At 41.9% G+C, this 27,086-nt stretch overlaps 1 protein-coding gene across 1 annotated transcript in view; it reads right to left on the reverse strand.

Annotated features, from left to right (window-relative positions):
* Window positions 1-818: 818 nt before the first annotated feature.
* The window catches only part of rbm46 (RNA binding motif protein 46), a gene marked incomplete at both ends in the record, with an annotated part of 42,782 nt that continues 16,514 nt past the window's right edge, over window positions 819-27,086 (reverse strand). Inside the window, 5 exons of the mRNA XM_083992637.1 lie at window positions 819-1,002; window positions 10,231-10,333; window positions 17,032-17,124; window positions 23,643-23,745; window positions 25,609-25,808. Coding sequence (XP_083848763.1) covers window positions 819-1,002; window positions 10,231-10,333; window positions 17,032-17,124; window positions 23,643-23,745; window positions 25,609-25,808 — 683 coding nt within the window. The remainder of the gene's footprint in view (window positions 1,003-10,230; window positions 10,334-17,031; window positions 17,125-23,642; window positions 23,746-25,608; window positions 25,809-27,086) is intronic.

The raw sequence follows: 27,086 nt of genomic DNA on the forward strand, positions 1-27,086 counted from the left end.
GAGCTTTAATGTTTTTTTAAAAAACTATTTTAAAAAAAGTTGTGAAATGATCCTGAAATTTGTTTCACAAGCTTTTCTGAAATGATCTGCAGAGCGTTTGTCTCCACTAGAATCAACTGCACTGTATCCACCGATGTATGAACACTCAGCACTGGATTATTTTCATACTAAAGAATTTTTTAAAGATTTTCAGGCAGTTTCTGCAGCAATAAAGGAGCAATATCTGTCCTATGATTTCTCGGATGATTTATGGATTCATTTGCAACAGACGTAATACATAATGAAATCCAGGTATGAATATGTCACAAAGAATCTAAAAACGTATCTATCATGTCTGTGCATTAGGACTTGATTGCGTTATAAATCCAAAAATGGTCCAATCAGCAGCCAGTCGTCTTAGTGATCTACAGTCATTCCTGACGTTGATCAAAGCAGATTTGTTTTTTGGTCCAAGTCCTCTCTGCGTCAGAGTCATTAATTACAACATTAAACAATGAGTAATCAGCATTTTGGTGACGCTTTTCAATTTTGAAACTAAGGCACTGCTGCTGCAGAATGAAAACGGTGGCGGTGTTTTTCTTGTCAGGAAGATGGGAAACCTTAGGAGTCCTTTAAACTTTTCTCTGTAAACTTCCAGAGTGAAAGCGCCTGTGGGCGTCTGAGTGTCCTCCACAGAGTCAAACTCAGCGGCAGACAACTGCTTTCACAACATCATGGCAGGGTGTCGCAGCAGCTTCAGGTTTCCACGACAACTCCCCCAAGGCTACCCATTTCATTCAAGATTCATGTCAGAAAGACCCCCGACCGTGGAGTCGCACTCACCCCGTCGCCCCGCTGAGGGCCCCCGTCCGGCTGCTGATTACTGTCAAGTCATTAGATAAAAGCGCTCCGGTTTCCCCTGGGAGCCGGTTCACAGCGCCGCCCATCAGCCGGATGTGACCGGGCTGCTGATCGTAGAAACCCTCCACAGGGTCCGTGCTGTCCGTTGAGGTTTTGTTGCAGCTTTGATGGTTAGTTTAAAAGATTACGGTTCAAATCTGATGAACCCTGATGACTTCAGTGACTTTGACTGGTCACGTCATCCAACCGTCTCCAGTACTGGACACAACGACGACTCTAAATGTTGCTCAGGAGGCGAGGTGAAACAAAACTCAAAGCAAAACAAAATAGTATTACCTCACTTTATACTTGAATTTTTTTCATTCTTTCTTCTTAAAGGGACAACAAGGAGTTTTGGAAAAGCTAAGCATTTTCACACTACGCACCGTGAAATTCTTTGACCGGCGCAAGACAGACTCATGTTTTCATTCATCAAGAATTAAAGTCAGAGGTTGGAAGACGATCACATACCGACGTAGTCCCGACCATAAACGGGGATTCGGCGGCGTTATTCTCATGACTCGCCACGAAACCGAAAGTAAAGAAACGCTGGTCGGCTCGCCCAGCATTTCCACCACCACTAATAATAACAAAATAACCATAGAGACAAAATGATGTATTTATCGAAAATGGACCCATTAACAAGTGGTAACGTAGATTCATCCACATTAATATGAGACTTTTTTATTGTCACAGAATTTTTCGTTCTGCCGATGGAGAAACTCCTAAAGCAAAGTGTTTTCACACTACATTTCCCATGAGCCTCCGTGCGCACGGTGAAATTCTTGGACCGGCGCAAGACGGACATCTTGCCAAGAATGTTTTCATTCATTGAACATCATCTTTGTTATTTATTTATTTTTTATTTATTTGTTTTTGTTGTTTTGTTTGATAGGTTATAGTTATCATTGCGTATTTTGACATATTAGAATTTAACATCCCCTCTTGTCTCGTGTTGTTATGTATGTTTGTTTTTCACCCCTGTTTTATACTTGTGTTGTTCCCTGTTTCATGTTGTCTTATCACCTGTATTGTATCGCACTATGTAAAATAAAAAAAATAAAAAAGAATGTTTTCATTGATCTCAATGAAAGTCGGAGGTTGGAAGACGATCAGACACCGTCGTAGTTCCCACCATAAACGATGCCAACTAGCAATCTGGCGGCGTTATTCCCAGGCAGCGTCCGGGAGACCGAAAGTAGGAAATGCTGGGTGAGTCGACCACTAAATAATAATAACAAAATAACGATAAAGACAAAATAATATATTTATAGAAAATTGACCCATTAACAAGTAGGTAACGTAGATTCATCCACATTATTATGAGACTTTTTTTATAACCAGATACAAACTCCTCGTTTTCCCTTTAAGTACTTTGAGGTTCTGGTTCATAATGAGAAGCTAAATTGTATTTTGTGAACATGTTTTCCTTCCTTTCCTAAGCGTTTTACATTTGACTGTTTCTCTCAGCCAATGAGAAAAATATATTTTGTGGCTACAAAGTGAAACTGCCTGAGTGAATAAATGAAGACACAAATGAGCTTCCACTGAAGAGATGAAAACATCACATCTGTGTGCAGAACCAAATTCATTTCCACACAGCTCTGGATAGATATTCAGTTTCTGCCGTTTCCCCTTCTTCTTTGTGCAGATTTTTGGGTAAAACTTTAATTACATTTGGATGAAAACTTAGCACATAAGGTCTTTGCCTGTTTAAACACGTAGACATCATAAATCACATTATACAGAGATCTCTCTCTTTGTGTTAAGTCTAAAGCAGCTTCCCTCATTTTCTCACTTTCTGTGTGTTTTTGTATTGAACAATTCTGAATGCACGTACCGATCAATACAACACTTCTTTTCTTGTCGACTGTTTAGTTAATTAAAGACGCCTCCTGTGGCCTGATTAAAGACTTCGGGCCTGTTTTCAAATCTTTAACCTCGTCTTACATGACAAGTATTGAACGTCGGGCTCCGAACGCTAAAGAGTCCAACTCTCCGAGGGGATATTCATCATCCCGGTATTGATCGAATCAGAGAGGAAAATGACATTGACGGCTGATATATGGCTTCTAATAAAAGGCCAATCATATCAGCAGCGTGTCAGTCTAATCTAATATGAATTCATCCATACGGAGGAACACAGCGGGGACTCTGGCAGGCAATAAATCTCTTCTCACTCTCTCTGCTTCCTACGCTCCGGTGAACAATTACCATTTCATTTTCCTTTTCAACACGTGTCTCTTCTTTCTCAGCCTTTCCAAGCTTGAGTGTCAAATTATCCCAGTTTGTGGGGCGCTGATCATCTCCGCGGCAGATTCTTTCCCAGCAGTGACACAGGTGGGGATCATTATCCAGGTTTATAATTCTTTTATATATTGGTTTATTGGAACTCATTCCAGTTTTCATGTTGGTACCACCACAGCACCTTTACACATGTGCCGTCAAAACGGTGGAATTTATGCAAATGTATGCAAATGTGCTCATGTTAACAAAGAATTTCAAAAAACTTGTAATACATTTTTTGTTTGTCGTAATGTAAGTAATCAACTCAGTAATTTTCGTGGAGATATCTAAAGGTTAAAAATTTTACCCTATTCACGTGAGAAAAATAATTAATAGGCGTATGAATGGGATATATTTGGGTCTTTTTCGAAGCTTTCCCCTAATGGGATTCTTCAGGGCTTTTTTTTCCCTCATTCAGGTCATGTTGAGGATACAAGATCAGTTGAGTGTGATTCTGTTGCAATTTGTTCAACCTTTTTTCATAAAATGACTGGACTAATAGTCTCCTTTCCTGAATCTCTCACTTCCACCTCCGGTAAGCTTTGTTATATTTCACAGAGCCACAGAGCGAGGTGGTCTTCATCTTCAGCCACACAGCCGGTTTCTCATTCTGGGAAATAACTGAGGTGGCATGAAAAAACAAGTCAGGTGCGCGGTGTTATTATAGATGTTCCTGCAGAGCTGTATACCTGCACACACTGATAAGCATCGCTGACACAGACAGAGTGGTCCCTCCCCTCCATCTCCATCCCTCTCAGCAGAGGTCATCCTCCTCTCATCCATCTGCCAGGACAACCTGCTTCCAAAACATGAAATATCGCTCCACTCTTTGTTTGTTTGTTTGTTTGTGCACTCAATTGTGCTTCTGATTTATTTTTCATACCCAAGCTGTTGCGGGAATGTTTGTAACCATCTACAAGGACAAAGAGCTGCGGAAATCCTGCAGCAACTTCAAACTAAACGGCCAGGTTTGGCCTCCAGTTTTTTTAATTTTTTTTTTATCATGAAACGTGTTGAAAATACGACAGAGATCTGCATTAATGTGAGGAAGCCTCTATCGCTCCACACAGATCTGATGTGCGCCTCTATTTTGAAGCCACATGATTCATACACCTCGGTTTCCATTGGTCTGTAAACCAATCAAACTGAATCAAACAATCAGAGGGACAGGTCTCTATTAGCCTCGCGTCACCGGCTCTTCAGACAAGTGACGTCTGGTGTCTGTTTACTCCAAATTTCGTCTGCATTCTGGTTCCCGTCTGTAGCGGATACCGAAATCACCAAATTCACCAAAATAAAAGTGTTCACCAACATAAAACTTATAAAATAGACATTAACTTGTAATACAATAAAAGCAAAATGTTAACTTAATGGCTCGGGGACTTTCTTGTAAATTATATTCCTTAAAGGGACAACGAGGAGTTTTGGAAAAGCGAAGCGTTTTCACACTACATTTATGAGCCTCCGCGCGCACCGTGAAATTCTTTGACCGGCGCAAGACAGACTCATGTTTTCATTCATCAAGAATTAAAGTCAGAGGTTGGAAGACGATCACATACCGTCGTAGTTCCGACCATAAACGGTGATTCGGCGGTGTTATTCTCATGACTCGCCACGAAACCGAAAGTAAGGAAACGCTGGTCGGCTCGACCAGCATTTCCACCACCACTAATAATAACAAAATAACGATAGAGACAAAACGATATATTTATCTAAAATGGAGCCATTAACACGTGTGGGTAGCGTAGATTCATCCACATTAACGTGAGACTTTTAAATAACCAAATAGAAACTCCTCGTTGTCCCTTTAAATTAAAGAGTTTCACCGCATTTTATTAGCTTGGTGCTTTTATTTTGACGGAAAGGCCTGTGTCTCTCGCCCTGGTTCCAATTCCTACCAAAACAGCGAGTCAAAGGCCCCAGACTAGGTCTCTATCCATCCTGAGATAAGTCCGGCCAATCACCAGTTGCATCCACAAGCATTTTGGACACAGTAGAGGTGTAAACAGCTGCTGACACAAAGTGAAAACACCTCCGTAGACTGGACTATCCCCTTTTCCAAACAACATGTGAAGCCACGCTTTGGTACTTTCTTCATCCTCCAAGGGAAGTGGCCTCAAAACCAGGGCACAGCTAGAACCAACAGTCACTAAACGCCACCTTCTCCGGGTCATGACTCTAAACCAATTGTTTACCCTCTGTCCACAGGGATGCACCGGGGATGATGAATGCGGCCGGCCTTTATGAGGACACATCCATCACAGTTTCGCCTCCAGGTTTTGTTTTGAATGTTACGAAACTTTTTCCCTGAGATGAATTACGAGCATTAGCCGTACATTACTTTGTGTTTTGCTCTGCGGAGTCTAATCTGAGCTGTGAAATGGAAGAACAGGATCTTATAATGAGCACATTTGTTTCATAAGATTTCCAGAAATGTAATGATGACAAAAACTAATTTCTCTCATTTCAAAGTGAACCAGTGCTGCTTATTATAGCCACACAGTGAAAACTGAGATGAATGGAGTCCCCTGGGGGTTCAAACACTTAGAGGAGGCAGAGGATGCTCCCTTCATGTCGCTACCACGCAGCTTTCAGACACACAGAGGCGACATGTCCAGCTGGAAGTCTCAACCTCATCAAGACAACATTAACATTACAGAGGAGGTGTGGCACACAACATTAGCGATGCATTCAATAGTCTGGACACAGCAATTTAAACCGTGGTTTAACTGCTCCACTACAGCGTTTATGTGAGTCGTCGTAAGACATTACGATCACACACAAAGAACAACAGGGCATGTCCACCGGATGTGGAGTAAAAAAAAAAACAGATTTTAAAGGGATAGTTCACCCAAAATTGAAATTGCACTCATTATCTACTCCCCCTCATGTGGACTAAAGGCTGGGAGAAGTTTCAGAGTCCTCCGTTCCTTCTCTGAGTTACGGGGGGCTCCATGCAGCAGTATTTGTCCATATAATGGTTGCAAATGGATACCAACTGTCTTCGTAACAAAAAGACACACCAAAAAACATCCAAATACCTCCAAGCTGCTCGTACGTAATGTCCGTCTTGTATTGAAGCCCCGAAATGCGAAATTGTTCCGAAAAAAATTAAATAAGTATATATTTTAAGCTTGTTTGTAGCGGAAGCTCCTAGTGTCTCAGTTCACTGCTCTTCCTGTGTCAGTGCACTGACCGGCGGAACAATTTCTCATGTCGGGGCTTCAATACAAGAGGGACATTACAGACGAGCAGCATGGAGGTATTTGGATGTTTTTTGGTGTGTCTTTTTGGACGACGAAAAGTGGTATTCATTCACAACCATTATATGGACAAATACTGCTGCGCGGACCCCCCCCCGTAACTTCGAGAAGGCACAGAGGACTCTGAAAATTCTCACAGCTCTTAGTCGACATGAGGGTGAGTAGATAATTAGTGAAATTTGAATTTTGGGTGAACTATCCCTTTAAGCTCTGAGAGACTCTGACAAAAACCAAGTTGCAGCGATGTGTTGCAGCTTGAAGAAGGTAAGGTTTGGGGTCGGAGTCGGTGGGGAGTGGTGGTCCAAAGAGGGACACTCCAAGACTTCAATGGTCTGCTGCTGACGTCTTGGTACCAGATACAACCTTCATGTTTTGGTGGGTAAGTAGTTGAAGATTGATACTGTAAAATGATTTTACTGACAGATGCTCCTTAGGGCTGACTCACAGTTCCAGAGAACATCAGATGTCCATGAAGAGTAAACGTCCATTACTCGCCTGAGACCCCACAGGAAAAAGACCATTGGGGGAATCATCATATTCTGTGGTTTTCATCAGTATCATAGATCCGGTGTTTGTTGTCAAGGCAAACAGGAATAGTTATAAGTTACTTTTAATTGGCCCAGTGTGCTAAGAAATGGGTTTGAGACAGAGCCAGTGCCTTCCCATAGCTGGCAGTTCAACAAACCATTTAATGAGCTTTTTACAGGGTCTTGATCTTCTGTTGGTTTTAATTTTCTCTGTCATCTAATTGGTTCCCAAACAGAGCAAAGCAATGTTTCAAATCACTGGAGCCAATTAAAAACACAAAAAACTGCAGGTGTTTGTGGCTGTAAGTCTTTCAAGAGTCAGGCAGGAAAATCTTCCAACACGCTCCGGTCCGGATGGGATTGAAAACACGGACCGGTGGAGTAAATGTTGAAATGAGAAGACCTCCCCCTGGAAGACATAGCGATCCAGCCTTGGAAGGACGTTCTGGCAGCGTGGAGGCCGTGGGAAGCGCTCGGAGAAAAAGACACATGGAGCGTTCCTCTGACTTAAAAAGCTTCCACTTCGATCCAAACATCAGAGTGACGACCAAAGCCCGTCTCCTCTGGGACCGACGTCTCCCGGCGACATCCAGCAGTTGGGAGTAATTGGAGAAGATCGTGTGCAATTTTAAGCCTGTGCAAATCTGCCACCTCTGATTTGTACAGTAAAGACTTGTGCACAAAATACAAGGAGAAAAAGAAGACGGAGCTCCCATGACGGTTTAATTTCCTAATCCCATGTGACACGAGTTTTTCTTTTTCTTTTTTAGCTTCTTCTTCCTCACCTACTTTACTAAAACCTGCGGTCTACAGAGGAAGGTTTTGGCAGAATTTTCCGGTGCACCCTCAAAGCATTGAAAAAGTAAATTTAGACTACCGTGTCTGTGGGGCTCATTAAATTTCCCATGTGTATGTGTTACGGTGCAATTACACCGAGTCTCCACATAATACAAGACCTGTGAGAAAAGGGCTTAAGACCTGATGTGAAGCCTATTTTTCATTTACAGCTCAGGCACATTTAAAAAAAAAAAAAAAAAAAAAAAACACCTTACTTAAGAATAAGCTGAGGAAGAAATTAGAAAATAAGAGCCACAGTGGAGGGGGGAAGGAACAGCGAGGGGTTATTTTTTTTAGCCTCAGGATGAAAGAATGGTTGAAGGGAGAAAATGCCAGAAAAAAAAACGAATGTAAGGATTTAGTCTCTGTCCTGACAGTAAATGTCTTTCAGGACGGAGGAGGAGGAGGAGGAAGAGGAGGAAATCCGGCCTTGCTCCTTTTTTTCTTCCTCTTCCACCCATTAAATGTAAAATTCTACTAAACATGTCGGGTCGTTTGAGTTTTCTTTGACTTCATTTAAAACATAAAACACGACCAGGCAGCTTTGAAGCTCCTCAAGTTTAAAGTTCCCATTCAAGATTAAGGTGGAATTAAACATCTGTGGGTTGCAACAGCTCGGTTTGGTCCTTAAACGTTGCGTCTCCTTTAGAGAACCGATGATTCATGGAGTTCATGAACTTTAAAGGAAACAGAGTATCCTCTGTAGAGCTACGAACATAACAGAGAGCAGAATATCGCTGAGCTTTGACAAGGGAGAAGATAAAGGTATTTTATTTGCTCTCTGTTGCAATGCAGCATGAGGTTGAATAAAAGCGTCACTTTTCTTTTTTTGAATGGATTGTTTTGTGTTAAGAGATACAGTATCAACCCAAACAGGCGGCCCCTCTGAGCCTCCTCCTCCGATTCTGTCTGTTAATTCTACATTTAAAAAAAAAGACGACGGAGAGTGGGCGTTTGGGGAGATCGGCTGACTGAGAGATGAACTCCCAGCGCAGCGTGACGCAACGAAAACAAGAAGAAAAAGAAGACGGACGAGGCGGAAAAACAACAAGAAGAGGAAGAAGAGTATAAAAAGAATGCAGGATTGTTGTGGTGCTGACAGAGTGTGAAGATAATCGGAACAAAAGGAGGAAAAGAAGAATGAGCAGTGGATTACATGGAGGATTAATCTGCAGCCTGTTACTTGTCAGCTGTTTGTTTCCTCCCATCATCATCATCATCACACGCTTAATTACAGCCACATCCAACGTTCAACTTCCTCCTCCTCCTCCTGCTGGGTTTCTGTTCCCATAATCCCATCTGTTTAACTTCTGCATCTCCCTCTCCATCATCCTCTTCTTCTTCTTCCCTCGCTCCCTCTCTCCTCCCTCAGGCTGAGATTCACTCGTCCTCGTTTATCGACTTTGTTCCTGATCGGTTTCTCTCTCTCTCCTCCTCCTCCTCCTCCTCCTCCTCCTCCCTTTCTCTTCAGTTTTTCACTTCATTTTTACTCTTCTGGGTCAAGGAAGAAAGGAAGGACGAAGGGAAAGATGGGAGTAAAGAAGGAAGGAAGGGAGAAAGGAAGGAAAGATAGAAGGAGGGAGGGAACAGATTGGGTCAATTGGGTCAAAAAGGAAGGAAGAAGTAAGGACGAAGGGAAAGAAGGAAGGGAGGGAGGGAAAGGGGAAGGAAGGAAGGAAGGAAGGAAGGAAGGAAGGAAGGAAGGAAGGAAGGAAGGAAGGAAGGAAGGAAGGAAGGAAGGAAGGAAGGAAGGAAAGAAAGAAGGAAGGAAGGGAAAAGGGAAGGAAGGGAGGGAGGGGAAAAGGATTGTGGAAAGAAGGAAGGGAAAAAGGAAGGAAAGAAAGATGGAGGGAGGGAACAGATTAGTTCAAGAAAGGAAGAAGTAAAGGAAAAGGGAAGGAAAGAAAGATGGAAAGAGATTTAAAAAATTAAATTAAAGGAAGGAAGGAAGGAAGGAAGGATTGTGGAAAGAAGGAAGGATGGAGGAAGGAAATTTGACCCAGAAGGACATCCGCCCTCCTCTCTTTATCTGTTCCTCTTTCCTCCTTATTTTCTCTCCTCCTCTGTGGTTTCTTTCTTTCTTCCTCCATTTAGCTTCTTTCCCCTCTTTCCCATTTTCCTTTAACCACATGTTCAAGCCTTCTTCCTCTTCTTCTTTTTCCTTTGTTCTCTCCATCCTCCTTGTCGTTCTTGCCTCCATCTTCTTTCACCATCGTTTTCTCTTTGCGTCGAAGAAAACGACAGGAAAGAAAGAGAAAAAAGAAAAAACGGTGGAGGAAATATGGAAGAAAACCAAGAATTAAAAAACGGAGGGAAAAAAGAGATAAAAAGACAAGAAAAAGGGAGGATAAGTGAAAGGGAAGATGAATGAAGGAAAGAAGAAGACGATGAGTCAGGAAAAAAAAAAGCGTGAACGTTTCCAAAGTCTCTGCGCTGACCTTTGGGCTGCTGCAGGAAGTTGAATTTTAAAATCCATGAAGACGAAGAAGAAGAAGTTGGACGCTGACTCAGCAGGTTTGTCATTGAACGCTGCTAATGAGACTGTGGAAGCATGAACGGACAATTAAAGAGGGAAAAAGAGGAAAAGAAAAAGAAATGGGAAGAAAAGAGAAGGTTCAAGAGTCTAATTGTGTTTAGCGAAGCAGCGTTCATTTCAGAAAACTGCTGCATCATGGGAAAATGAAAATAAACCGACCTTCTGCTTTGCTCCTCTTTGAAATCTTCATCTGTTAATAAATACAGATTTTTGGAAAGTCCGGACGATTTTTAGGCCTGATATCGTTTTTTTTTTCTTCTGAAATCACGTTTTATCCCGTGAGATTCTGTGAGATTTCACGGATTTCAAGGTGTGTGCTCTCACAAGCTGTGTTCGAAATCATCCACTCATTCACTCACTCCCTCTCCACTACATCATGTACACGATGTAGGGAACGACGGGAGGAGAATTCGGACACTACGCGGTAATTTTCTGAACGTGGTTGCGTCAGCAGATGCGCCAGGTGTTAGCGTGTTAGCCTATTGCTATGACGGAAGCGGACGCACTGAGAATCATGTAAACAAACCGGACACATAAAAATATAATAAGAAAACCGGACACTTGCGGGAACATTTGAGGATGTGATTCTGTGTGGTTGTGTTTCTCGGACAATAAACTGTTGAAATATCAGAAGTTTGGTTTGGTAAACTACTGTTGTGTGTCCCGACCGTTAGCCGCCATAACGGCTCTGTGGCTATTAGCTTAGCTCGTTAGCTCATATTTACTACGTATTCTTTATTAGATTGATTTAATGCTGCCTGTTATTGTTCGGATGCTGCTGCCCAGCTCCTGCTCCTCGGATGATGCAAACGGAGCGAAGGCAAATACGTCTGAGGAGTTTATTGGTAAATAACCTAAAGAAAATCGTAGCTAACATGCTAATTAGCTTCCTCTTCTTCTCTGGCAAAACACGGCCACATTGCATTGTGGGATACGGGAGTAGAAAGTAGCGTACATCGCTTGTTCACTCAATTTTGCGGTGCATTGTGGGTGTTTTGTCGTCCACTACACAGTGGATGAAATTACTCGCGGAGAATTCGAACAACACTACAAAATGGTGAACACACTATATAGTTAGTGCACTACATCCGTGATAGGGGGAGATTTACAACACAGCTACAGTCTGGACTGATCGAGTGTGAGAAGATAAAGGTCACGTCATAGAGACCACAACTATTTTTCAATTAATCAGAACGCCTACCAACAGATCAATCCAATCATTGATCATTGGAAGAGTTCCCTCCGACGTGCTGAGGTAGAAGGACTGAAGTTTGTTTACTCGTCTCATCACTGAGTCGTTTGTTCATCTCAGGACTTTGGCTGCAGCCCAAGACTAAGCAACCGAGAGCTGACACACACACACACACACACACACACACACACACGCACACACACAGAAACACACACACGCAGTAAAAGCAGGTTTTTCTCTCCATCAGCAGGTAAAAGAAAAGAAAGAGCACTTTGATGTCCTTTACACATCACGCAGCAAAAACAGCAACAAGGACCGAAAAAACACCCGAAAACTCACTTCTGTCATCACGCACACGCACTCAGCTGCAACAACAGGGCTGATTATAACAGAGGAGTTGAGCTGAGAGTGCTGACAGGAGAAGAGCTGAGCAGAGAGGAAGAGGAGGAGGAGGAGGAGAAGGAGGCTGCAGCTCAGACAGATGAACAGAAGAAACTAGGGGTGAGGAAAGAGAGAGAGAGAGTATTTAGAGAACCAGTTGAACCATCTGCTGTGTAATCAACATTTGAACGCCACGTGAACAGATGGTTAAACTGTGATGAAGTAGTGGAGTCAAAACTATTTAAATGATTTTTAAAAGTAGAAACTGATGGTTGTGTTTGAATATTAATGTTGGTGAAGATGTTTTTGTATTGATGACATTTTGATTGGCAGCCTCTGGTATCGATCGTAGAGCAGTGAGGTGAACCTCCGTCACACCTTAGTGGATATGAGATGTTTTTTCAGTTCTGGAGGCTCAGTGGGTGATTTAATGTTTTATATTGATAAGCCCCGCCCACTTCTGATCAATAGTTACTGATTTTTAGGCATCAAAAGTTTCCTGAAAAACAAATAAAACAAATGTTGTACAAATTCACAGAGAGATAATGAGACAGAAACTTTTTTCCCACCTGTGGCGCCTCCTACAGGACGACAGAGGGAAACAAGCTGTGAAGCCTGAAGTAGGTGGGGAGAGAGTGAAACGTTCAGGTGCCACGTTCAGGTGTGATGTTCAGGTGGTGCGACGTTGAGTTGTAAGGTCCAGGTGAGACTTTTAGGTGGGACGATTAGGTGTAAAGTTCAGGTGGTGTGACGTTCAGGTGGTGTAACGTTCAAGTGTAACATTCAGATGACGTGACGTTCAGGTGTAATGTTCAGGTGTGATGTTCAGGTGTAATATTCAGGTGATGCGACGTTGAGTTGTAAGGTCCAGGTGAGACTTTTAGGAGGGACGATTAGGTGCAACGTTCAGGTATGACATTCAGGTGTAAAGTTCAGGTGGTGTGACGTTCAAGTGTAATGTTCAGGAATGACATTCAGGAGTGACGTTCAGGTGTAATGTTCAGGTGTGATGTTCAGGTGAGACGTTCAGGTGTAATGTTCAGGTGCGATGTTCAGGTGAGACGTCCAGGTGGTGTGACGTTCAGGTGTAAGTTTTAGGTGAGACGTCCAGGTGGTGTGACGTTGAGTTGTAAGGTTCAGGTGTGAGTTTTAGGTGTAACGTTCAGGTGCAATGTTCAGGTGCGACGTTCAGGTGGTGTGACGTTCAGGTGTAATGTTCAGGTGGTGTGACGTTCAGGTGTAATGTTCAGGTGCAACGTTCAGGTGTGACGTTCAGGTGTAATGTTCAGGTGTAATGTTCAGATGTGACGTTCAGGTGGTGTGACGTTGAATTGTAAGGTTCAGGTGAGACTTTTAGGTGGGGCGATTAGGTGCAATGTTCAGGTGCGACGTTCAGGTGTAAAGTTCAGGTGGTGTGAAGTTCAAGTGTAACATTCAGATGATATGATGTTCAGGTGGTGTAATGTTCAGGAGCGACTTGTAGGTGTGATGTTCAGGTGAGACTTTTAGGAGGGACGATTAGGTGCAACATTCAGGTACGACGTTCAGGAGTAATATTCACGTGGTGTGACGTTCAGGTACGACATTCACGTGGTGTGACGTTCAGGTACGACATTCAGGTGGTGTGACGTTGAGTTGTAAGGTTCAGGTGAGACTTTTAGGTGGGACGATTAGGTGCAACGTTCAGGTACAACGTTCAGGTATAAAGTTCAGGAATGACATTAAGGGGTGATGTTCAGGTGGTCTACTTCGCCCCCTGGTGGATTTTAAACAAAGTGCAGGAGCAGCAGGTCGTCTCAGCTCCTGGAGCTTTAAGGAAAACACCGACGGCCTGGACCCCAGAGGATGCTGGGTAAAACCCTAACTCTATAAAACACACCCAGACCAGCTGGATAAACTCAAATATTGATCATTTCTTTAGATAAAACAACATGTTGGCTGTAAATCCATCAACAGCGGTGAAGTTTCTAAAACTCTCATCACTTTGTGTTTCTTCTTCTGTCATATTAGATTATTTAAAAGTTTGTTTTGATTTATTTTATTTTTCTTTCCAATCATTATGTTTTTAAGATTACTTTCTGTCACTGAACCAAATCCAAATTGGAAACAGGAGGAAATAAAGTCACAGCAGTGTGGATGTTTGGTTTTGTTCATTCACAGAATAAAAATGACAACAGGGATAAATAACAATACAATTCCACCTTAAAACGTATATAATCTAGTTCTCTGTCTCAAAAATAGAATTTGATTAACAAAAAGAGAGAGAATATCATTTTTTGTATTATCTTTTTTCTTTTCTTTTCTCCAGCCTGAGCGTGAAACTTTACTGTTTGACAAACTGGATTAAAAGGATCATAAACATTCACAGGCTGAGATCAAACTCCACACACACGTTCACTACATCCATATATATATATATATAAAAACAAACAAACAGCCTGAATCAACAGCAAACAGGAGTGGGTCAGCTGCTCAGTGGGAACTAATCAATAAATATCAACACGACATGGAGGAAATAATCTCCCTTTAAACACTGTGGGGTTGACGGACGCCTGCAGAGACTCAATGTCTAACCTCTGGGTGTTGTTTTGTTTTACATGAACTATGTACAAGACAACAGAGACTCTGCTTCACACCTCCTCCTCCTTTCACTAATCTCACAGTATTGATCTTAACACCTGGATTGTGTTTCTTTCGTTTATAAGTATGAATCTTGTTCAGGTGAGACAGAGAGAGAGAGAGAGAGAGGTGTGAATGAGACGTCCGTGTTCTTGCTGTGGCATTCTGGGAAGTCTGGCTGCAGGGAAAAAGAGAGGAAGAGGAGGAGGAGGAGAGAGGGAGGCTGACATTTAACAGAGGAGGACAGACGACGGTTTATCTGCTGGATTTGTGCGTTTTGGTGAAATCTAAACAGAGTCTTTCATTGTTGAGTTTATCGGAGGCGACTGGGAGAAGAAGCCCAGCAGCTCATCACTAACTAAATATTATCCTCCTCCTCTTCCCTCCATCCCTCCCTCCTCCTCCTCTTCCCTCCCTCCATCTCTGCCCGATATAAAGATGTAAACTAGAGTGAGATGAAACAAACAGATGGAGACGTGAACACTTCTCTGCTCGTCCGTCTGCGCCGAACGTCTGATCTGGAGTCAGCCAGAGGCGACGCGTTACAAAAACACTGCGCCGGGAAATATTTGGTGGTGGAGTCATAATAAAGACAGTCCTGCCGTCAGCTGCCGGCTCGGCTCTGCTCTGCTCTGCTCTGCTCCTCCTCCTCCTGCTCCTAGATTCACCTCCTCTGATCAGTCCTCAAGTCTCCTGCAACAACAACATATCTTTACATCACTGGATGAAACGTGTCAACAAGGATTACATGTTATATGTCATCATATAATATGTTATACAGTATGGTACAGTCTAGTATAGTATTAGTATGGTACAGTACATTACAGTATAGAACGAATCACCTTGTTGTTTACATCTACTTCCGGGTAGAAAACCAGCACATAATTTGAATGAGAACAGCAACGGACAAGAGTTTAGCTATATATCATATTTTCCACCCCCTATCACCGTTTAAGTTCAAGTTTAGACTTAATCTGAAATGATTGAAGAAACATTACTATTTCTGTGTGTGTGTTTTGTGTTGCTATGTGTGGTATTTATTCAGTTTGGGGGAATCACAGTGTCTAGAAAGCATCAGTGGCTCAGCTGACAGGGACAGCTAACAGTAGCTAAGCTAATGGTAGCTAAGCTAACGGCGGAAGCTAAGCTAACAGCGGTAGCTAAGCTAACACCAGGACGTCAGCTGTTAAAACCCTCCCGTTGTGGGACACGACATGAAACTACTCCAGTTAGCTCAGTCATGTTGTAACTCAGATATCCGCTGGAGAAAATATTTTTTCATGGAGCGTTTATTGAGTCACTGAGTTATTGAAGTTAAACAGGTAGCTAACGGTTAGCCCTGCCAATTTACGATAACCACGACTAATTACAAAAACATAATAATACATTTTATTTATAAAGCACTTTTGATAAAGTAATCTCAAAGTGCTACAGAAACCAGAAACAAAAATAAACAAAAGACTAAGAAAATCGGTAGTAGATAAAACAGCTAAAGGAGGAGATTAAAGTGCAGAGAGAGAATAAAAACATCTAGGAACGACCTAGGAAAGCCTGTCTGAACAAAAAAAGTTTTAAGCCCTTTTTTTTAAAGGTAACGACAGACTGGGGTTGTCGTAGGTGTTCAGGGAGGAGTTCCAGATGTGGGGGGCAGTGGAGCAGAAGGCTCGGTCTCCCATGGTGCGGAGTCGTTATTGTAGTTCTTGACGATAAATGGTAACAGGCTGGCATCTGTCAGTCTTTTCTGGTGTCATGTGCATGAAAAAAAACATTTTTTTGCCAGATAAGTGGTCGGAGGCTGCTTCCGAGGTTGTGAACCTGCTTCCATGGTTGTGAACTGTTCATATTTGGATGTGGATTTTAAAAACACCCCCCGTTTATTCAGGGTGCTATATCTCTTGTGATATGTGAAGCATTATTGCGGGGCTGATGGAGGAGGTTGGTACCTCAGTAACATGCACACAGAAATAGTAATGAGTGTCCAATCATTGGTTTTATAGACTTTACAAACATCAGATAAGCGGTGATATAACGGTGATATAGTGACATGAAAAATTAGATATATATAGCGAAACTCTCGTCCGTCACTATTGTTCTCATGCTGGTTTTCTACCTGGAAGTAGTTGTAAACAAGGAGATTAGTTCTATAGTATAGTACAGTACAGTGTAGTACAGTATAGTATAGTCCTGTATAATACAGTATAGTATAGTATAGTGCAGTATAGTATATTGTAGTCCAATATATTAGAGTATAGTACAGTACAGTATAGTATAATATATAGTACAGTCCAGTATATTATAGTATAGTATAGTATAGTACAGTCAGTAGTGTGTCTCACCGTCAGTAGAAAGGCGTCTGGGAGCTGAAGTAAAACCGTCGTGTCTGTGAGGCGGTGGGGGAGAGAGGGGAGAGGGGGGAGAGGGGGGAGAGGGGGAAGGGGGAGGGCGTGGCGGGGGGAGGAGGTGGTAGCGGTGGCGGCGGCGGCGGCGGGGAGAGGAAGGCCCTGCTGCCACAGGAGAGGAGCCCCGGGCTGCTGGAGGGGACGGCGAGGGGCGGGGAGTCGCTGCTGGACGAGTCACAGGAAGCTCCGCCCAGAAGAGACAAGTCTGACAACACAAACAAACAAACAAACAAACAAACAGGAAACAGGATCAGTGTCCATCTCGTTCTACATGAACGGTTATAAAATGTTTTTGTAATGCTCAGATCAGCAGTGATTGTGTCGTCTTTTAAAGGTTTAGTGTGTAACATGGGGAGAAAACCGTGATATCCAGCGTTTTTCCATTCAGGCTGCCGTACAAACATGGCGACGCTCTCTCAAGCAAGACCCTTGTTATATGTAGATATAAAAGAATAATTATAAGGCTACGAATTTTTTTTATTTTATAGCGATTATACACTTATAAAAATACAGTATATTCATGGGTAGTATATTCAGATTTTGCTAATAAACCTTGACAATTACTACTACAAACTGGACCTTTAAAGGTAGGGTTGGATTAGGGTTGGGGATCCTGGACAACAGTCAAAAGTCCAAGCCCCCTTTCCTTTTGATATGCGATAATGTGTTTTCTGATATTGTCTGATAGCTGTTTGATATATTCCCTTATATGTTGTTTGACGTTTTATAATGAAATACTTGACTCTAATTGATAAACATTGTTTTTATATAGCAGCCGGAGTAGTCAAGCCTCTGGGCCACCCATTGTGCCGATATGAGGGATATAAGGGATATTAACTCCCATAGGAAACCATTGAAAATTAGGCAGATTTAAATTGCTTGTAAGGAAAATTTGAATTAAATTATCCATCAGAAAAATGGTGTCCGTGATAGAAGACAGACGTGGCTAAAGAGCGATTAAACGGGCATTAGCTACATGACTTTTCCGAAAAGTGGTGAAAAATCATTGTTTTGGTCACTTACAATAGCTAGCTAGCTAACGTTAGCTACCAGGCTAACGCTTAATCTCCGCCGATATCCCGTTTCTCCTCGTAAAACTTCATTAAGTTCAAAAGCCATTAGCAACGGTAACGTTACATTTGTATATGTTATAGGCTATGTATGTTTGTTGATGGAGGACACGTTGAACTGCCAATGTGGTCGCCCACAGAGCCGTAGCCAATTGAGACATTTCTCATAATTTGGGTTGGGTTTGGGGAATGGGATAAAAACGGGAATACGTCCCGGATATCATGAGTCGCTATTGCAGGAACCCCAGGCAAAACCTTTTAACTATATTGCAAAATTAAAAAGTAGTTTTTGCCGAAAAAATTGCTCTCTACCTAGTTGGTTTCATACGGCTTCATCCCAGGGTTGGTCCAACCTTGGAACGTTGCTCAACTTGCGACATGGGGAGAAGCTGATTGGTGGATAGGCAGACCAATCAGAAGGCCAACAAAGGTTCAATTGACTTGGACGTGGCGTTCAACATGATTGGATGGTGTTTTTACAGGATTGTCCCTGTCTGACCTTTTTAATTTCAGTGAAAAAGCAGTTGGTTAATTGGCTGCAATCAGGGTGTGAAGAGGAATTAAAAAAAAAAAAAAAAGAGTCTCCAGAAAGAGATTTCCAACCCGACCTTAAACGACTCAGTGTTTTTACCGTCAGTGTCTTTTCAAAGCCGTTGCCGCGGCGCCGACGGCTCCCTCCTCTGATTCACAATAACATCTCGCGCCCAAGAAAGAAAAACAGTTTTAATTGCTAGAGGTCGGCCGGTGGTCGCCGCCTCGGACCGCAGCGCCGTTAGAGCGACCCACTTTCCTCTCTCCGCTGCTCAGACAGCAGCAAGGCATGATGGGAGATCCTGTCCACTTCCACACAGGAAGGAAGGATGGAAAACAAAGCGCTGGGCAGGTTTCCAGGGTGATCCGAGTGATTGACAGCAGTGACAAGATGCATGATGGGATTGATCCAAAGCTACAATAACAAAGCTGTTAATCTTCCTCTTCTTCTTCTTTATCTCCCCCCTCCCTCCCCCTGCTCCGTCCTGCAGGTGACATTTGTTTTCTGTATCTCCGTTTGAACAGAACTGGGCTCCTCAGAGCGGCGGCGCTTGGCTGCAGCCGCGCCGTGATTGGCTCAGAGGGAGCTCCAGGTGGCAGCGGTTCAGGCTGCGACAGCTGCAGCTGCTGCTGCTGCTGCTCAGTCACAGACAAGACAAGACGCCGCCGTCACAGTCCAGCTTCTCCTCACAGCGACTCAGTCAGAGTCAGAGGCCCCGCGGCCCCGACGCCGTCCTGCACCTCCCGTCACACACACAGGACGGAGTTCAAGACGCCACGGGAGTTTGGAGACGTTTAACTTCCTTCATCTTCCATATGTAAATGACAAACAGCAGCAGAAGAAAAAGAAAGATACTGTAAATTCTCCAATAGACGCCTGGGCCTTTACTTGATTTAGAACAAAGATGGAAATCCTCTCCGCTGGTTCTGTTGTTCCTGTTTAAAGAGTCGGATCCAGAGCAGCTTCATTTACAGGTTTAAAGACCCACTCCCATGAAAATCGTGTTTTTCGTGCTTTTCACATGTTCCTGTGGCATTTTTCTTGTGTTAGAGGACATATCAGCAGAAAAGGAAGTGCAAAATTGCATTTCTGAGTTTTTCTGCCTTCAAACTGCTGTGAACCAATGGCAGACGCAAACTGGCAGTTTCAGGGAGACTGGAGCTGACGTGTCACAGCTCCAGTTGCTCCCGCCCCGCTCTGCATCTGGCTCAGAGGTGAAAGGCTTCACAGCTCGGTGTAGCTGTCAAGGTAGAACAGGTATAGCTCACCTGGTAGAGCAGCTTGCACCGTGAGCAAGGACTATGTTCTAGTCCCAGTGTGCAGTTTTACGCTAAACGCGCTAAATCGGTAATTGTACAGAGCAGCGCAGGCTCCGCCCACCCTTCAGAGGTGCATTGCTAATGAGCTGCTGGTGCTGTGCAGAAGAAGAGCCCTGGGAAATGGCACAGGTTTTGTGATTTTGGCTAAAAACTTCATAATCACAATTTAAAGACCACAGAGAATGTTTTAAAATAACCAAAAAGGAGGGGGACTTTAATCAGCATCAGGTCCGAGCTTCAACATTGATGATTCGGACGAGGTCGGGTTTTCATCTTCAGCAGTGAACGAAGCAGCGTAGAAACTGCTCAGTTGGTTTTGTTCATTCACAAGAACTTGTAGAAAATCGTTTTCTGTTTTCTGTTATCTCAGACCGGCCCTGAAAACTCCCGGGTGGGGCTGGAGGTTTACTCGGTGCTGATTGTGTCATAGTCAAAGCAGGAAGTGACGCCAAGAGAAAGCCCTGAAATAAGCAGCATCTTTAAAACCCAGCGTTACTAAAACTATGGTTGAGACGGTCAAGTATGTGACCATCTGCTCTGAAACTGTAATGTATGTATTTTATTGTATGCACTGTAATATATTGTATTGTAATGTACTATTTATTGTATAAGTAGGCATAGTACTGTTTTGTTTTTGTTTTTTTGTTTCTTTTTTAATACATTTTAATTATTGTAGTGCTAAACCAGCATGTTTACAGAAATGTTTATTAATGTGCATTGTCTCTGTATATTTAAACCAATAAACTAAACTAAACTAATAAAGCATCTTCACGACTGGAAAACAGAGAGAACGAGTCAGTAAAAGGCGTCTGATGAGTGGACAGACAACTACACCATCACGCGATGATGTGACGATCAGAACCACATTTTTAAAACCCAGTATTGTTATAAAAGCGTCTTTACTTCCAGAAAAACGTGAATTCAAGAGGCCATCTTCCTGTCGAGACCTTGAGACTTTTATTGGCTGAAACTGGGTCCAGTAGGAGAGCGGCGTCTGTTTGAGACTCTGCTGCTTTTATTAGAGAGTTGACGATGCATGAAGACGCTTTATGAGAACAAATCTGCTGCTTCCTGTTGGTGAGCAGAAGGTCTGACTTCATCATCCTGCACCAACAACACACACACTTTATAACGGCTCTGCAGCAGCAACAGAAACTATACAAACTCTGCAGCGCACACACACACTCACACACACACAGACAGAGCAGCAGCCCTCTGTGATTGGCTGCCAACGTGCTGCGACACCGGTCCAACACTCGGCTCCTGTCGTCCTCACTTTCATGTGCTGCAACTTTAAAAAGACGCCAAACATGGCCGACACACACACACATATACACGTACAGGTGCATCTCAATACATTAGAATATCATAGAAAGGTTGATTTATGTCAGTAATTCAGTTCAAAAAGTGAAACTAACACACGATATAGATCCTTTACACACAGAATGAGTCATTTCATGTCTTTGTTTATCGCATTTCTTTTAATTGAGATGATTAGAGCTTCACGTTTGTGACCTGATCCAGCAGAATAAGTCACAGTGACCCACATTTCAAAATTGAGGAAAGAGGAGAAACTATGTGATAAATGATACCTTAGTCAAAGTCATACATGGGATGGTTTTCAAGATGTGGCCATTTGAATTATGGTCTTCCACTCTCTTTTTCCGATTGCACTGCAAAATCTCTACATCTTACCAAGAATATTTGTCTCATTTCTAGTCAAAATAAAACTCATTCTACTTAAAAATAAGACTCATCACATTAAAAAGTAGCTTGTTTTTAGACACTTTTTACTTCTTTCAAGCAGATTTTCACTTGAAATAAGTAGAAAAATCTGATAGTGGAGCAAGTTTTTCTTTCTTATTACAAGCACAAAAAACTTTCACTGGCAGATTTTTCTACTTATTTCAATTGAAAATGAGTTTGAAACAAGTGAAAATGATCTAAAAACAAGTTAATTTTTAGGTGATGAGTCTTATTTCAAGTATAATTAGATTTATTTTGACTAGAAATGACATTTTGACTAGAATTAAGACAAATATTCTTGGTAAGATTTTGAATTTTTGCAGTGTAGGTCATTCAATGACCTTCAGAAATCAGAGAATCTAACGATTCAGATGCAGTTTACATCTCGTCTCCGTCATAAACGGTTCAGAAGTTATTTCATGTTGTGCTCGTCTAGAGGGTTAAAAGCTGCAAGTCAACTTTAATCGTCATCGAACCTCTCGGTTATCTGGACGATGAAACTTTGGGAGATTGTTTTTGAATGTCATTTCTTTGACATTACCAAAAAAAAAAAAGATATATTTTTTATTGGTTTTTCCACATTATCAGCTGATTATTACATTTATATTTCATTATATATATATATTTTAAAAAAAGAACATTGCAACTTCCGACTCATTTCACCAGAGCGGGTCACATTTAATGACGACCTAAAATTCAGTATCTTAACTCATTGAGTGCCAACCACGTAATTTCTCGTTTTTCGTTCCCATGCGTTGAGTGCCAAAAACGAGATTTTTCGTTTTTTGCTTTTTTTTTAAATTATGAAAATAGACACTTTAATACACATTATATGTAAATTTGGGGACTCTACGACGAGGAGAACTGAAATAGATGACGATCAAAGTCACATGACAGCTCATGATCTGGAAGTTTTTATCATAACTCGGCTTCTGCAAATGGAGTTCTGCATGCAGATGCAGCGCAGCTGCTGCAGCGCAGCTGCTCTGCTCTCACCCGCGCTGCTGCTCCAGCTGCTCGAGCTGCTCGGAGCAGAAACAGGAAGCTCTCAGCCGACAGTCCGCCCGGTCTTCAGCTGGAGCAACACCGTGTCCTCCCCAAAGTCCTCCCGCGGTAAAATCTGATGGTCTCTGGACCAAAGCAGACCGGCATCACCGACCCGTACCACAGAAGGACCGCGACCACCGGCGAGACCGGTCTTCCCGAGCCGCGGTGGCCGACTGACCCTCACGCTCCGCGGCTAGTGGCTGTGACACGGCACGGTGCGTCTGTGTTATTGTTGTTTAGTGGCGCCCCCCCCGCCCCCGATGGTGGTTTTGTGAATAGAACAACAACTGTTGTATATATTTATCTTATACGAGCCCTTTGATCCAGAAATGCGAGTGTGAGAAGAGCGACAGACACAAACAGCGCACCTTTCATAAAAGACGCTGTATCTCCTTTTCTAGAAAAAAAGGAGGGATTTTGGTGAAACCCAGCCATGTTTAGCTTGACTTTTCTCAGGAACGGAGGCACGTAGAAACAAACGGTTTGTGGCCACTTGAAGCATTAAGGTAAACCTTTCAATTGAGCCACAGTATGTGTTGGTGGCAATAATATAGAATACACTGTGGCTCTACAAAAATCGTCAAAAATGGTCTAAATTGCCGGTACACTTGACTAAAACTTTGGAAAGAAGCGCGGCACTCAATGAGTTAACAGACCAATTTTTTTTTTTTTTTAAGCATTTTTTATATGGAAATGTCCTTCTGAAAAGTTTATCTATCTATATGTACTAAATACCTGGAGAGTTGAACTAGTGTTATTCTAATGGATTAAGACGTCAGGGTTTGGACGCTGTGACATCATCGACGCATCAACACAAGGTTTGTTTTGTTTGTTTGTTTGTTTGTTTTTGAAGCAGGAAACAAGAGTTTGTTGAGCAGCTCAGACAAACAGACTGTTTGTTCACATGGAGTCTGTCAACAACCACAGCCAAGTCTCTGTGTGTGTGTGTGTGTGTGTGTGTGTGTGTGTGTGTGTGTGTGTGTGTGTGTGTGTGTGTGTGTGTGTGTACCCAGGTTCCAGAGCGCGGTCTGAGCCGCCAGCTCCTTGGCGTCTTCCAGCAGTGTACACAGCTTGTCTGGGATGTAGGTGCTCTGTGTGGACGGGATGACAACCTGCACACACACACACACACACACACACACACAAAAACTTTAAACAACTAATAATCAGGTGTTTATTTACTCCTCATCTTTTCTGGAATTAAGTGAAGTGAACCAACGTAAACGGAAGAAAAACAAAGTGAAACTAGAAAAACATAGCATTTCCTGAAGAAAATGCGTGTGAATGCTGAAAGCAGCTGAAGAAAGAAAAGAAAGAAAGAAAGAAAGAAAGAAAGAAAGAAAGAAAGAAAGAAAGAAAAAGACAGATAAATTGGGTAGAAACAAAGAAAGAAGGAAGGAAGAAAAAAGACAGAGAAAGGGGAAAGAAAGAAAGAAAGAAAGAAAGAAAGAAAGAAAAAGACGGAGAAATTGGGTAGAAACAAAGAAAGAAGGAAGGAAGAAAAAAGACAGAGAAAGGGGAAAGAAAGAAAGAAAGAAAGAAAGAAAGAAAGAAAAAGACGGAGAAATTGGGTAGAAACAAAGAAAGAAGGAAGGAAGAAAAAAGACAGAGAAAGGAGAAAGAAAGAAAGAAAGAAAGAAAGAAAGAAAGAAAGAAAGAAAGAAAGAAAGAAAGAAAGAAAGAAAGAAAAAGACGGAGAAATTGGGTAGAAACAAAGAAGGAAGGAAGGAAGAAAAAAGACAGAGAAAGAAAGAAAGAAAGAAAGAAAGAAAGAACACACACACACAAAGACTTTAAACAAACTAATAATCAGGTGTTTATTTACTCCTCATCTTTTCTGGAGTTAAGTGAAGTGAACCAACGTAAACGGAAGAAAAACAAAGTGAAATAAATGAAGTGAAAGTTAAAAATGAAGGTGAAGGTTCAGTGAATCCAAGTGAAGTAAATGAAGTAAAACAAGGGAAAGAGAAGCTGAAGCATCATGAAGGGAAGCTGTGTGATGATCAATACATTTTCATTTCTGTGGAGTCGATCAATAATCTGAATATTGATGCAGTCGAATAACAATAAAACTTTCCTCAGGTAGATGAAAACATAACATTTTAATAAAGTAGCCTCATGAATCTAGAATTGATACATTGATTCTGTTTTTGTTTTGTTTTTTTTTAATCGTGGTGTGGAAATGTACTAGTATTGGTATCAACTAGAGAAATTCTGGTATGGTCTGGTATGACAAGCCCACTGGGCCAGTTGCCATATAAGGAACTTCCCCTCGACCTATGACGTGTCAAAGTCAGACTTTAAACCCCTCAGGATACAGAACAAGTATCAAACCTTTTAAACATAATTGTTAAGTCTGAAAAAAGCTGGAGAAGCCCAGCAGGTCCCCTTCCTCATGTCCCCTTCCTCATGTTCCCTTCCTCATGTTCCCTTCCTCATGTTCCCACACTAGAGAACTTGGTTCTGCCTTTCTGGTCGACTAAACGCCGCCACTCTCTCTGTGTCTTTCTAAATAAAACATTGATAGGAAAAACAGGAAAATGACAAAATAACTGTTTTCCTTCTCCGGTAAAATGATTTTTGAGATAATTTGGATCCAAAGTTGAAAATCTTGATAAAAAATTTGATTAATCGTCCAGCTGTAATACTCTCCTGTTGTTTCTGTTTGTTTTGCTGTGTTTTGTTTAGGCTTTATATGTTTTTTTTAACCCCTTAAAGCCTGAACATCAAATAACTGACAAAAAATGTCTAATACTTTGCAAATGGAGTCTTTATTGGACCTTCTGACAAAATTAACATAATATTAAAATTTATGTTTTATTGTTTCTAATTTCTTAACAAAATGAAAACTGTTCTACTGTCTGTTTTATTTATTGTATTGCCTTTAATTGTTTCATGTCTCTATGTACAGCGCTTTGTTTTCAACTACGGTTGTTTTAGAGTGCTTTATAAATAAAGTTGAGTTGAGATGTGACCTTGTAGAGCAGCAGCTGCTTGCCGTCGCGGCCCGGTGTGGAGTAGAGCTGGTACTCTGGCTGGAACCAGTAGTTCTTGGTGCAGTAGAGCTCCAGCAGGCCCACGGCCGAGCCGATCTGACTCTGCTTCAGGGAGAGGAGGCTGGTCGGGGCCAGGGGCGTCCCGGGGAACAGAGGGAACACCAGGCCCTCCAGCTCCTCTACACACACACACACACACACACACACACACACAGAGAGAGAAATAGACAGAGAGACATGAACCTCAATGAGAAATAAAATGCACCAAAGTCCTGCAATAAAATAATTCAAGGGGTTTTATTGTCGTTTTCATTGTGCATTTACGAAATAATACAATCAGAATAATAAATATCATAATAAATAAAAGCATGAACATGATAAGAGACTTTCAGTTTGCACACTATTTGTTATTTATTATATATTTATAAAACAGAAAGGTGAAATCCGGCGATCTGATTGGTTGTTAACCGTGGTATAATGAGCATACACGGTTACTATTCTAAAACCTTATCACAGGTAAGCTATCACTCCGCGTCAGGCAACGTATGACTGGTATGAATGGAAGTTGTTGTCATGTATCCATAGAAGACAGTTGATGTTTTTACGATGTTAAAAAAAATGGACTAAAGTAGTTGAATTGACATGTTTAAGGTGAACTTTCACCTCCAGAGGGTTAACAACGGTAGAGGGGACTGAGCAGTGACTTTCACCTGAAAAAAAGCGGAGTAAAAGACGAGATGCAGAGCTACTTGGAGCTAACGTCTGCAGAGGTGGGACTATTTTTTTCACAGTGAGGCTATTTTATTGAATAATATGTATTTCTGGTTGAATAAAACTACATGAAATTGATGCGTATCCCTCTTTCATATTGTCATTATTGGTAACCGTTTTATAAAAGCAATATATCACGACAGGCCGTGGTCTATGCTCATTATACCACGGCTAAGGGGCGTTGTTCGGCCCGACGCGAAGCGGACCTGATATATTGCTTAAATATATATACTATATATATTGCAGACACACATCATACCTCCTTTTCTCTTCTCTTATCTCTTTTATTACTACTGTTTCTGTCATTGTTGTTGTCCCGGCAGGAACTCAAACAAAGAAACACGAGAGAATCCGGTCAATGTTCAAAATAAAACACAGCGAATGGCGAATACAAGAGGCCAATCTGTGTTCGTTTGTAGCTTATTTGTGTTTATTTATCTAAACAGAGAGTACGAGAGATGAACACATGAACACACACACTATTGATAGATTTTGTTTCAAATGTGAATGAACTGCTCAAAGTGAAAATGTTAGTGTGAAATATAAATCTACACATTGTTGTTTTCAATAAAAGACCCACTTTTCCATGTTGATAAGAGTATTAAAATGATAACTTAAGGGACATTTAGAATAGATAAAAATGTGCGATTAATTTGCAATAAATCACAAGTTAACTATGACATTCA

This window comes from Trachurus trachurus, assembly GCF_905171665.1.
Source record: "Trachurus trachurus genome assembly, chromosome: 18".
Classification (NCBI taxonomy): domain Eukaryota; kingdom Metazoa; phylum Chordata; class Actinopteri; order Carangiformes; family Carangidae; genus Trachurus; species Trachurus trachurus.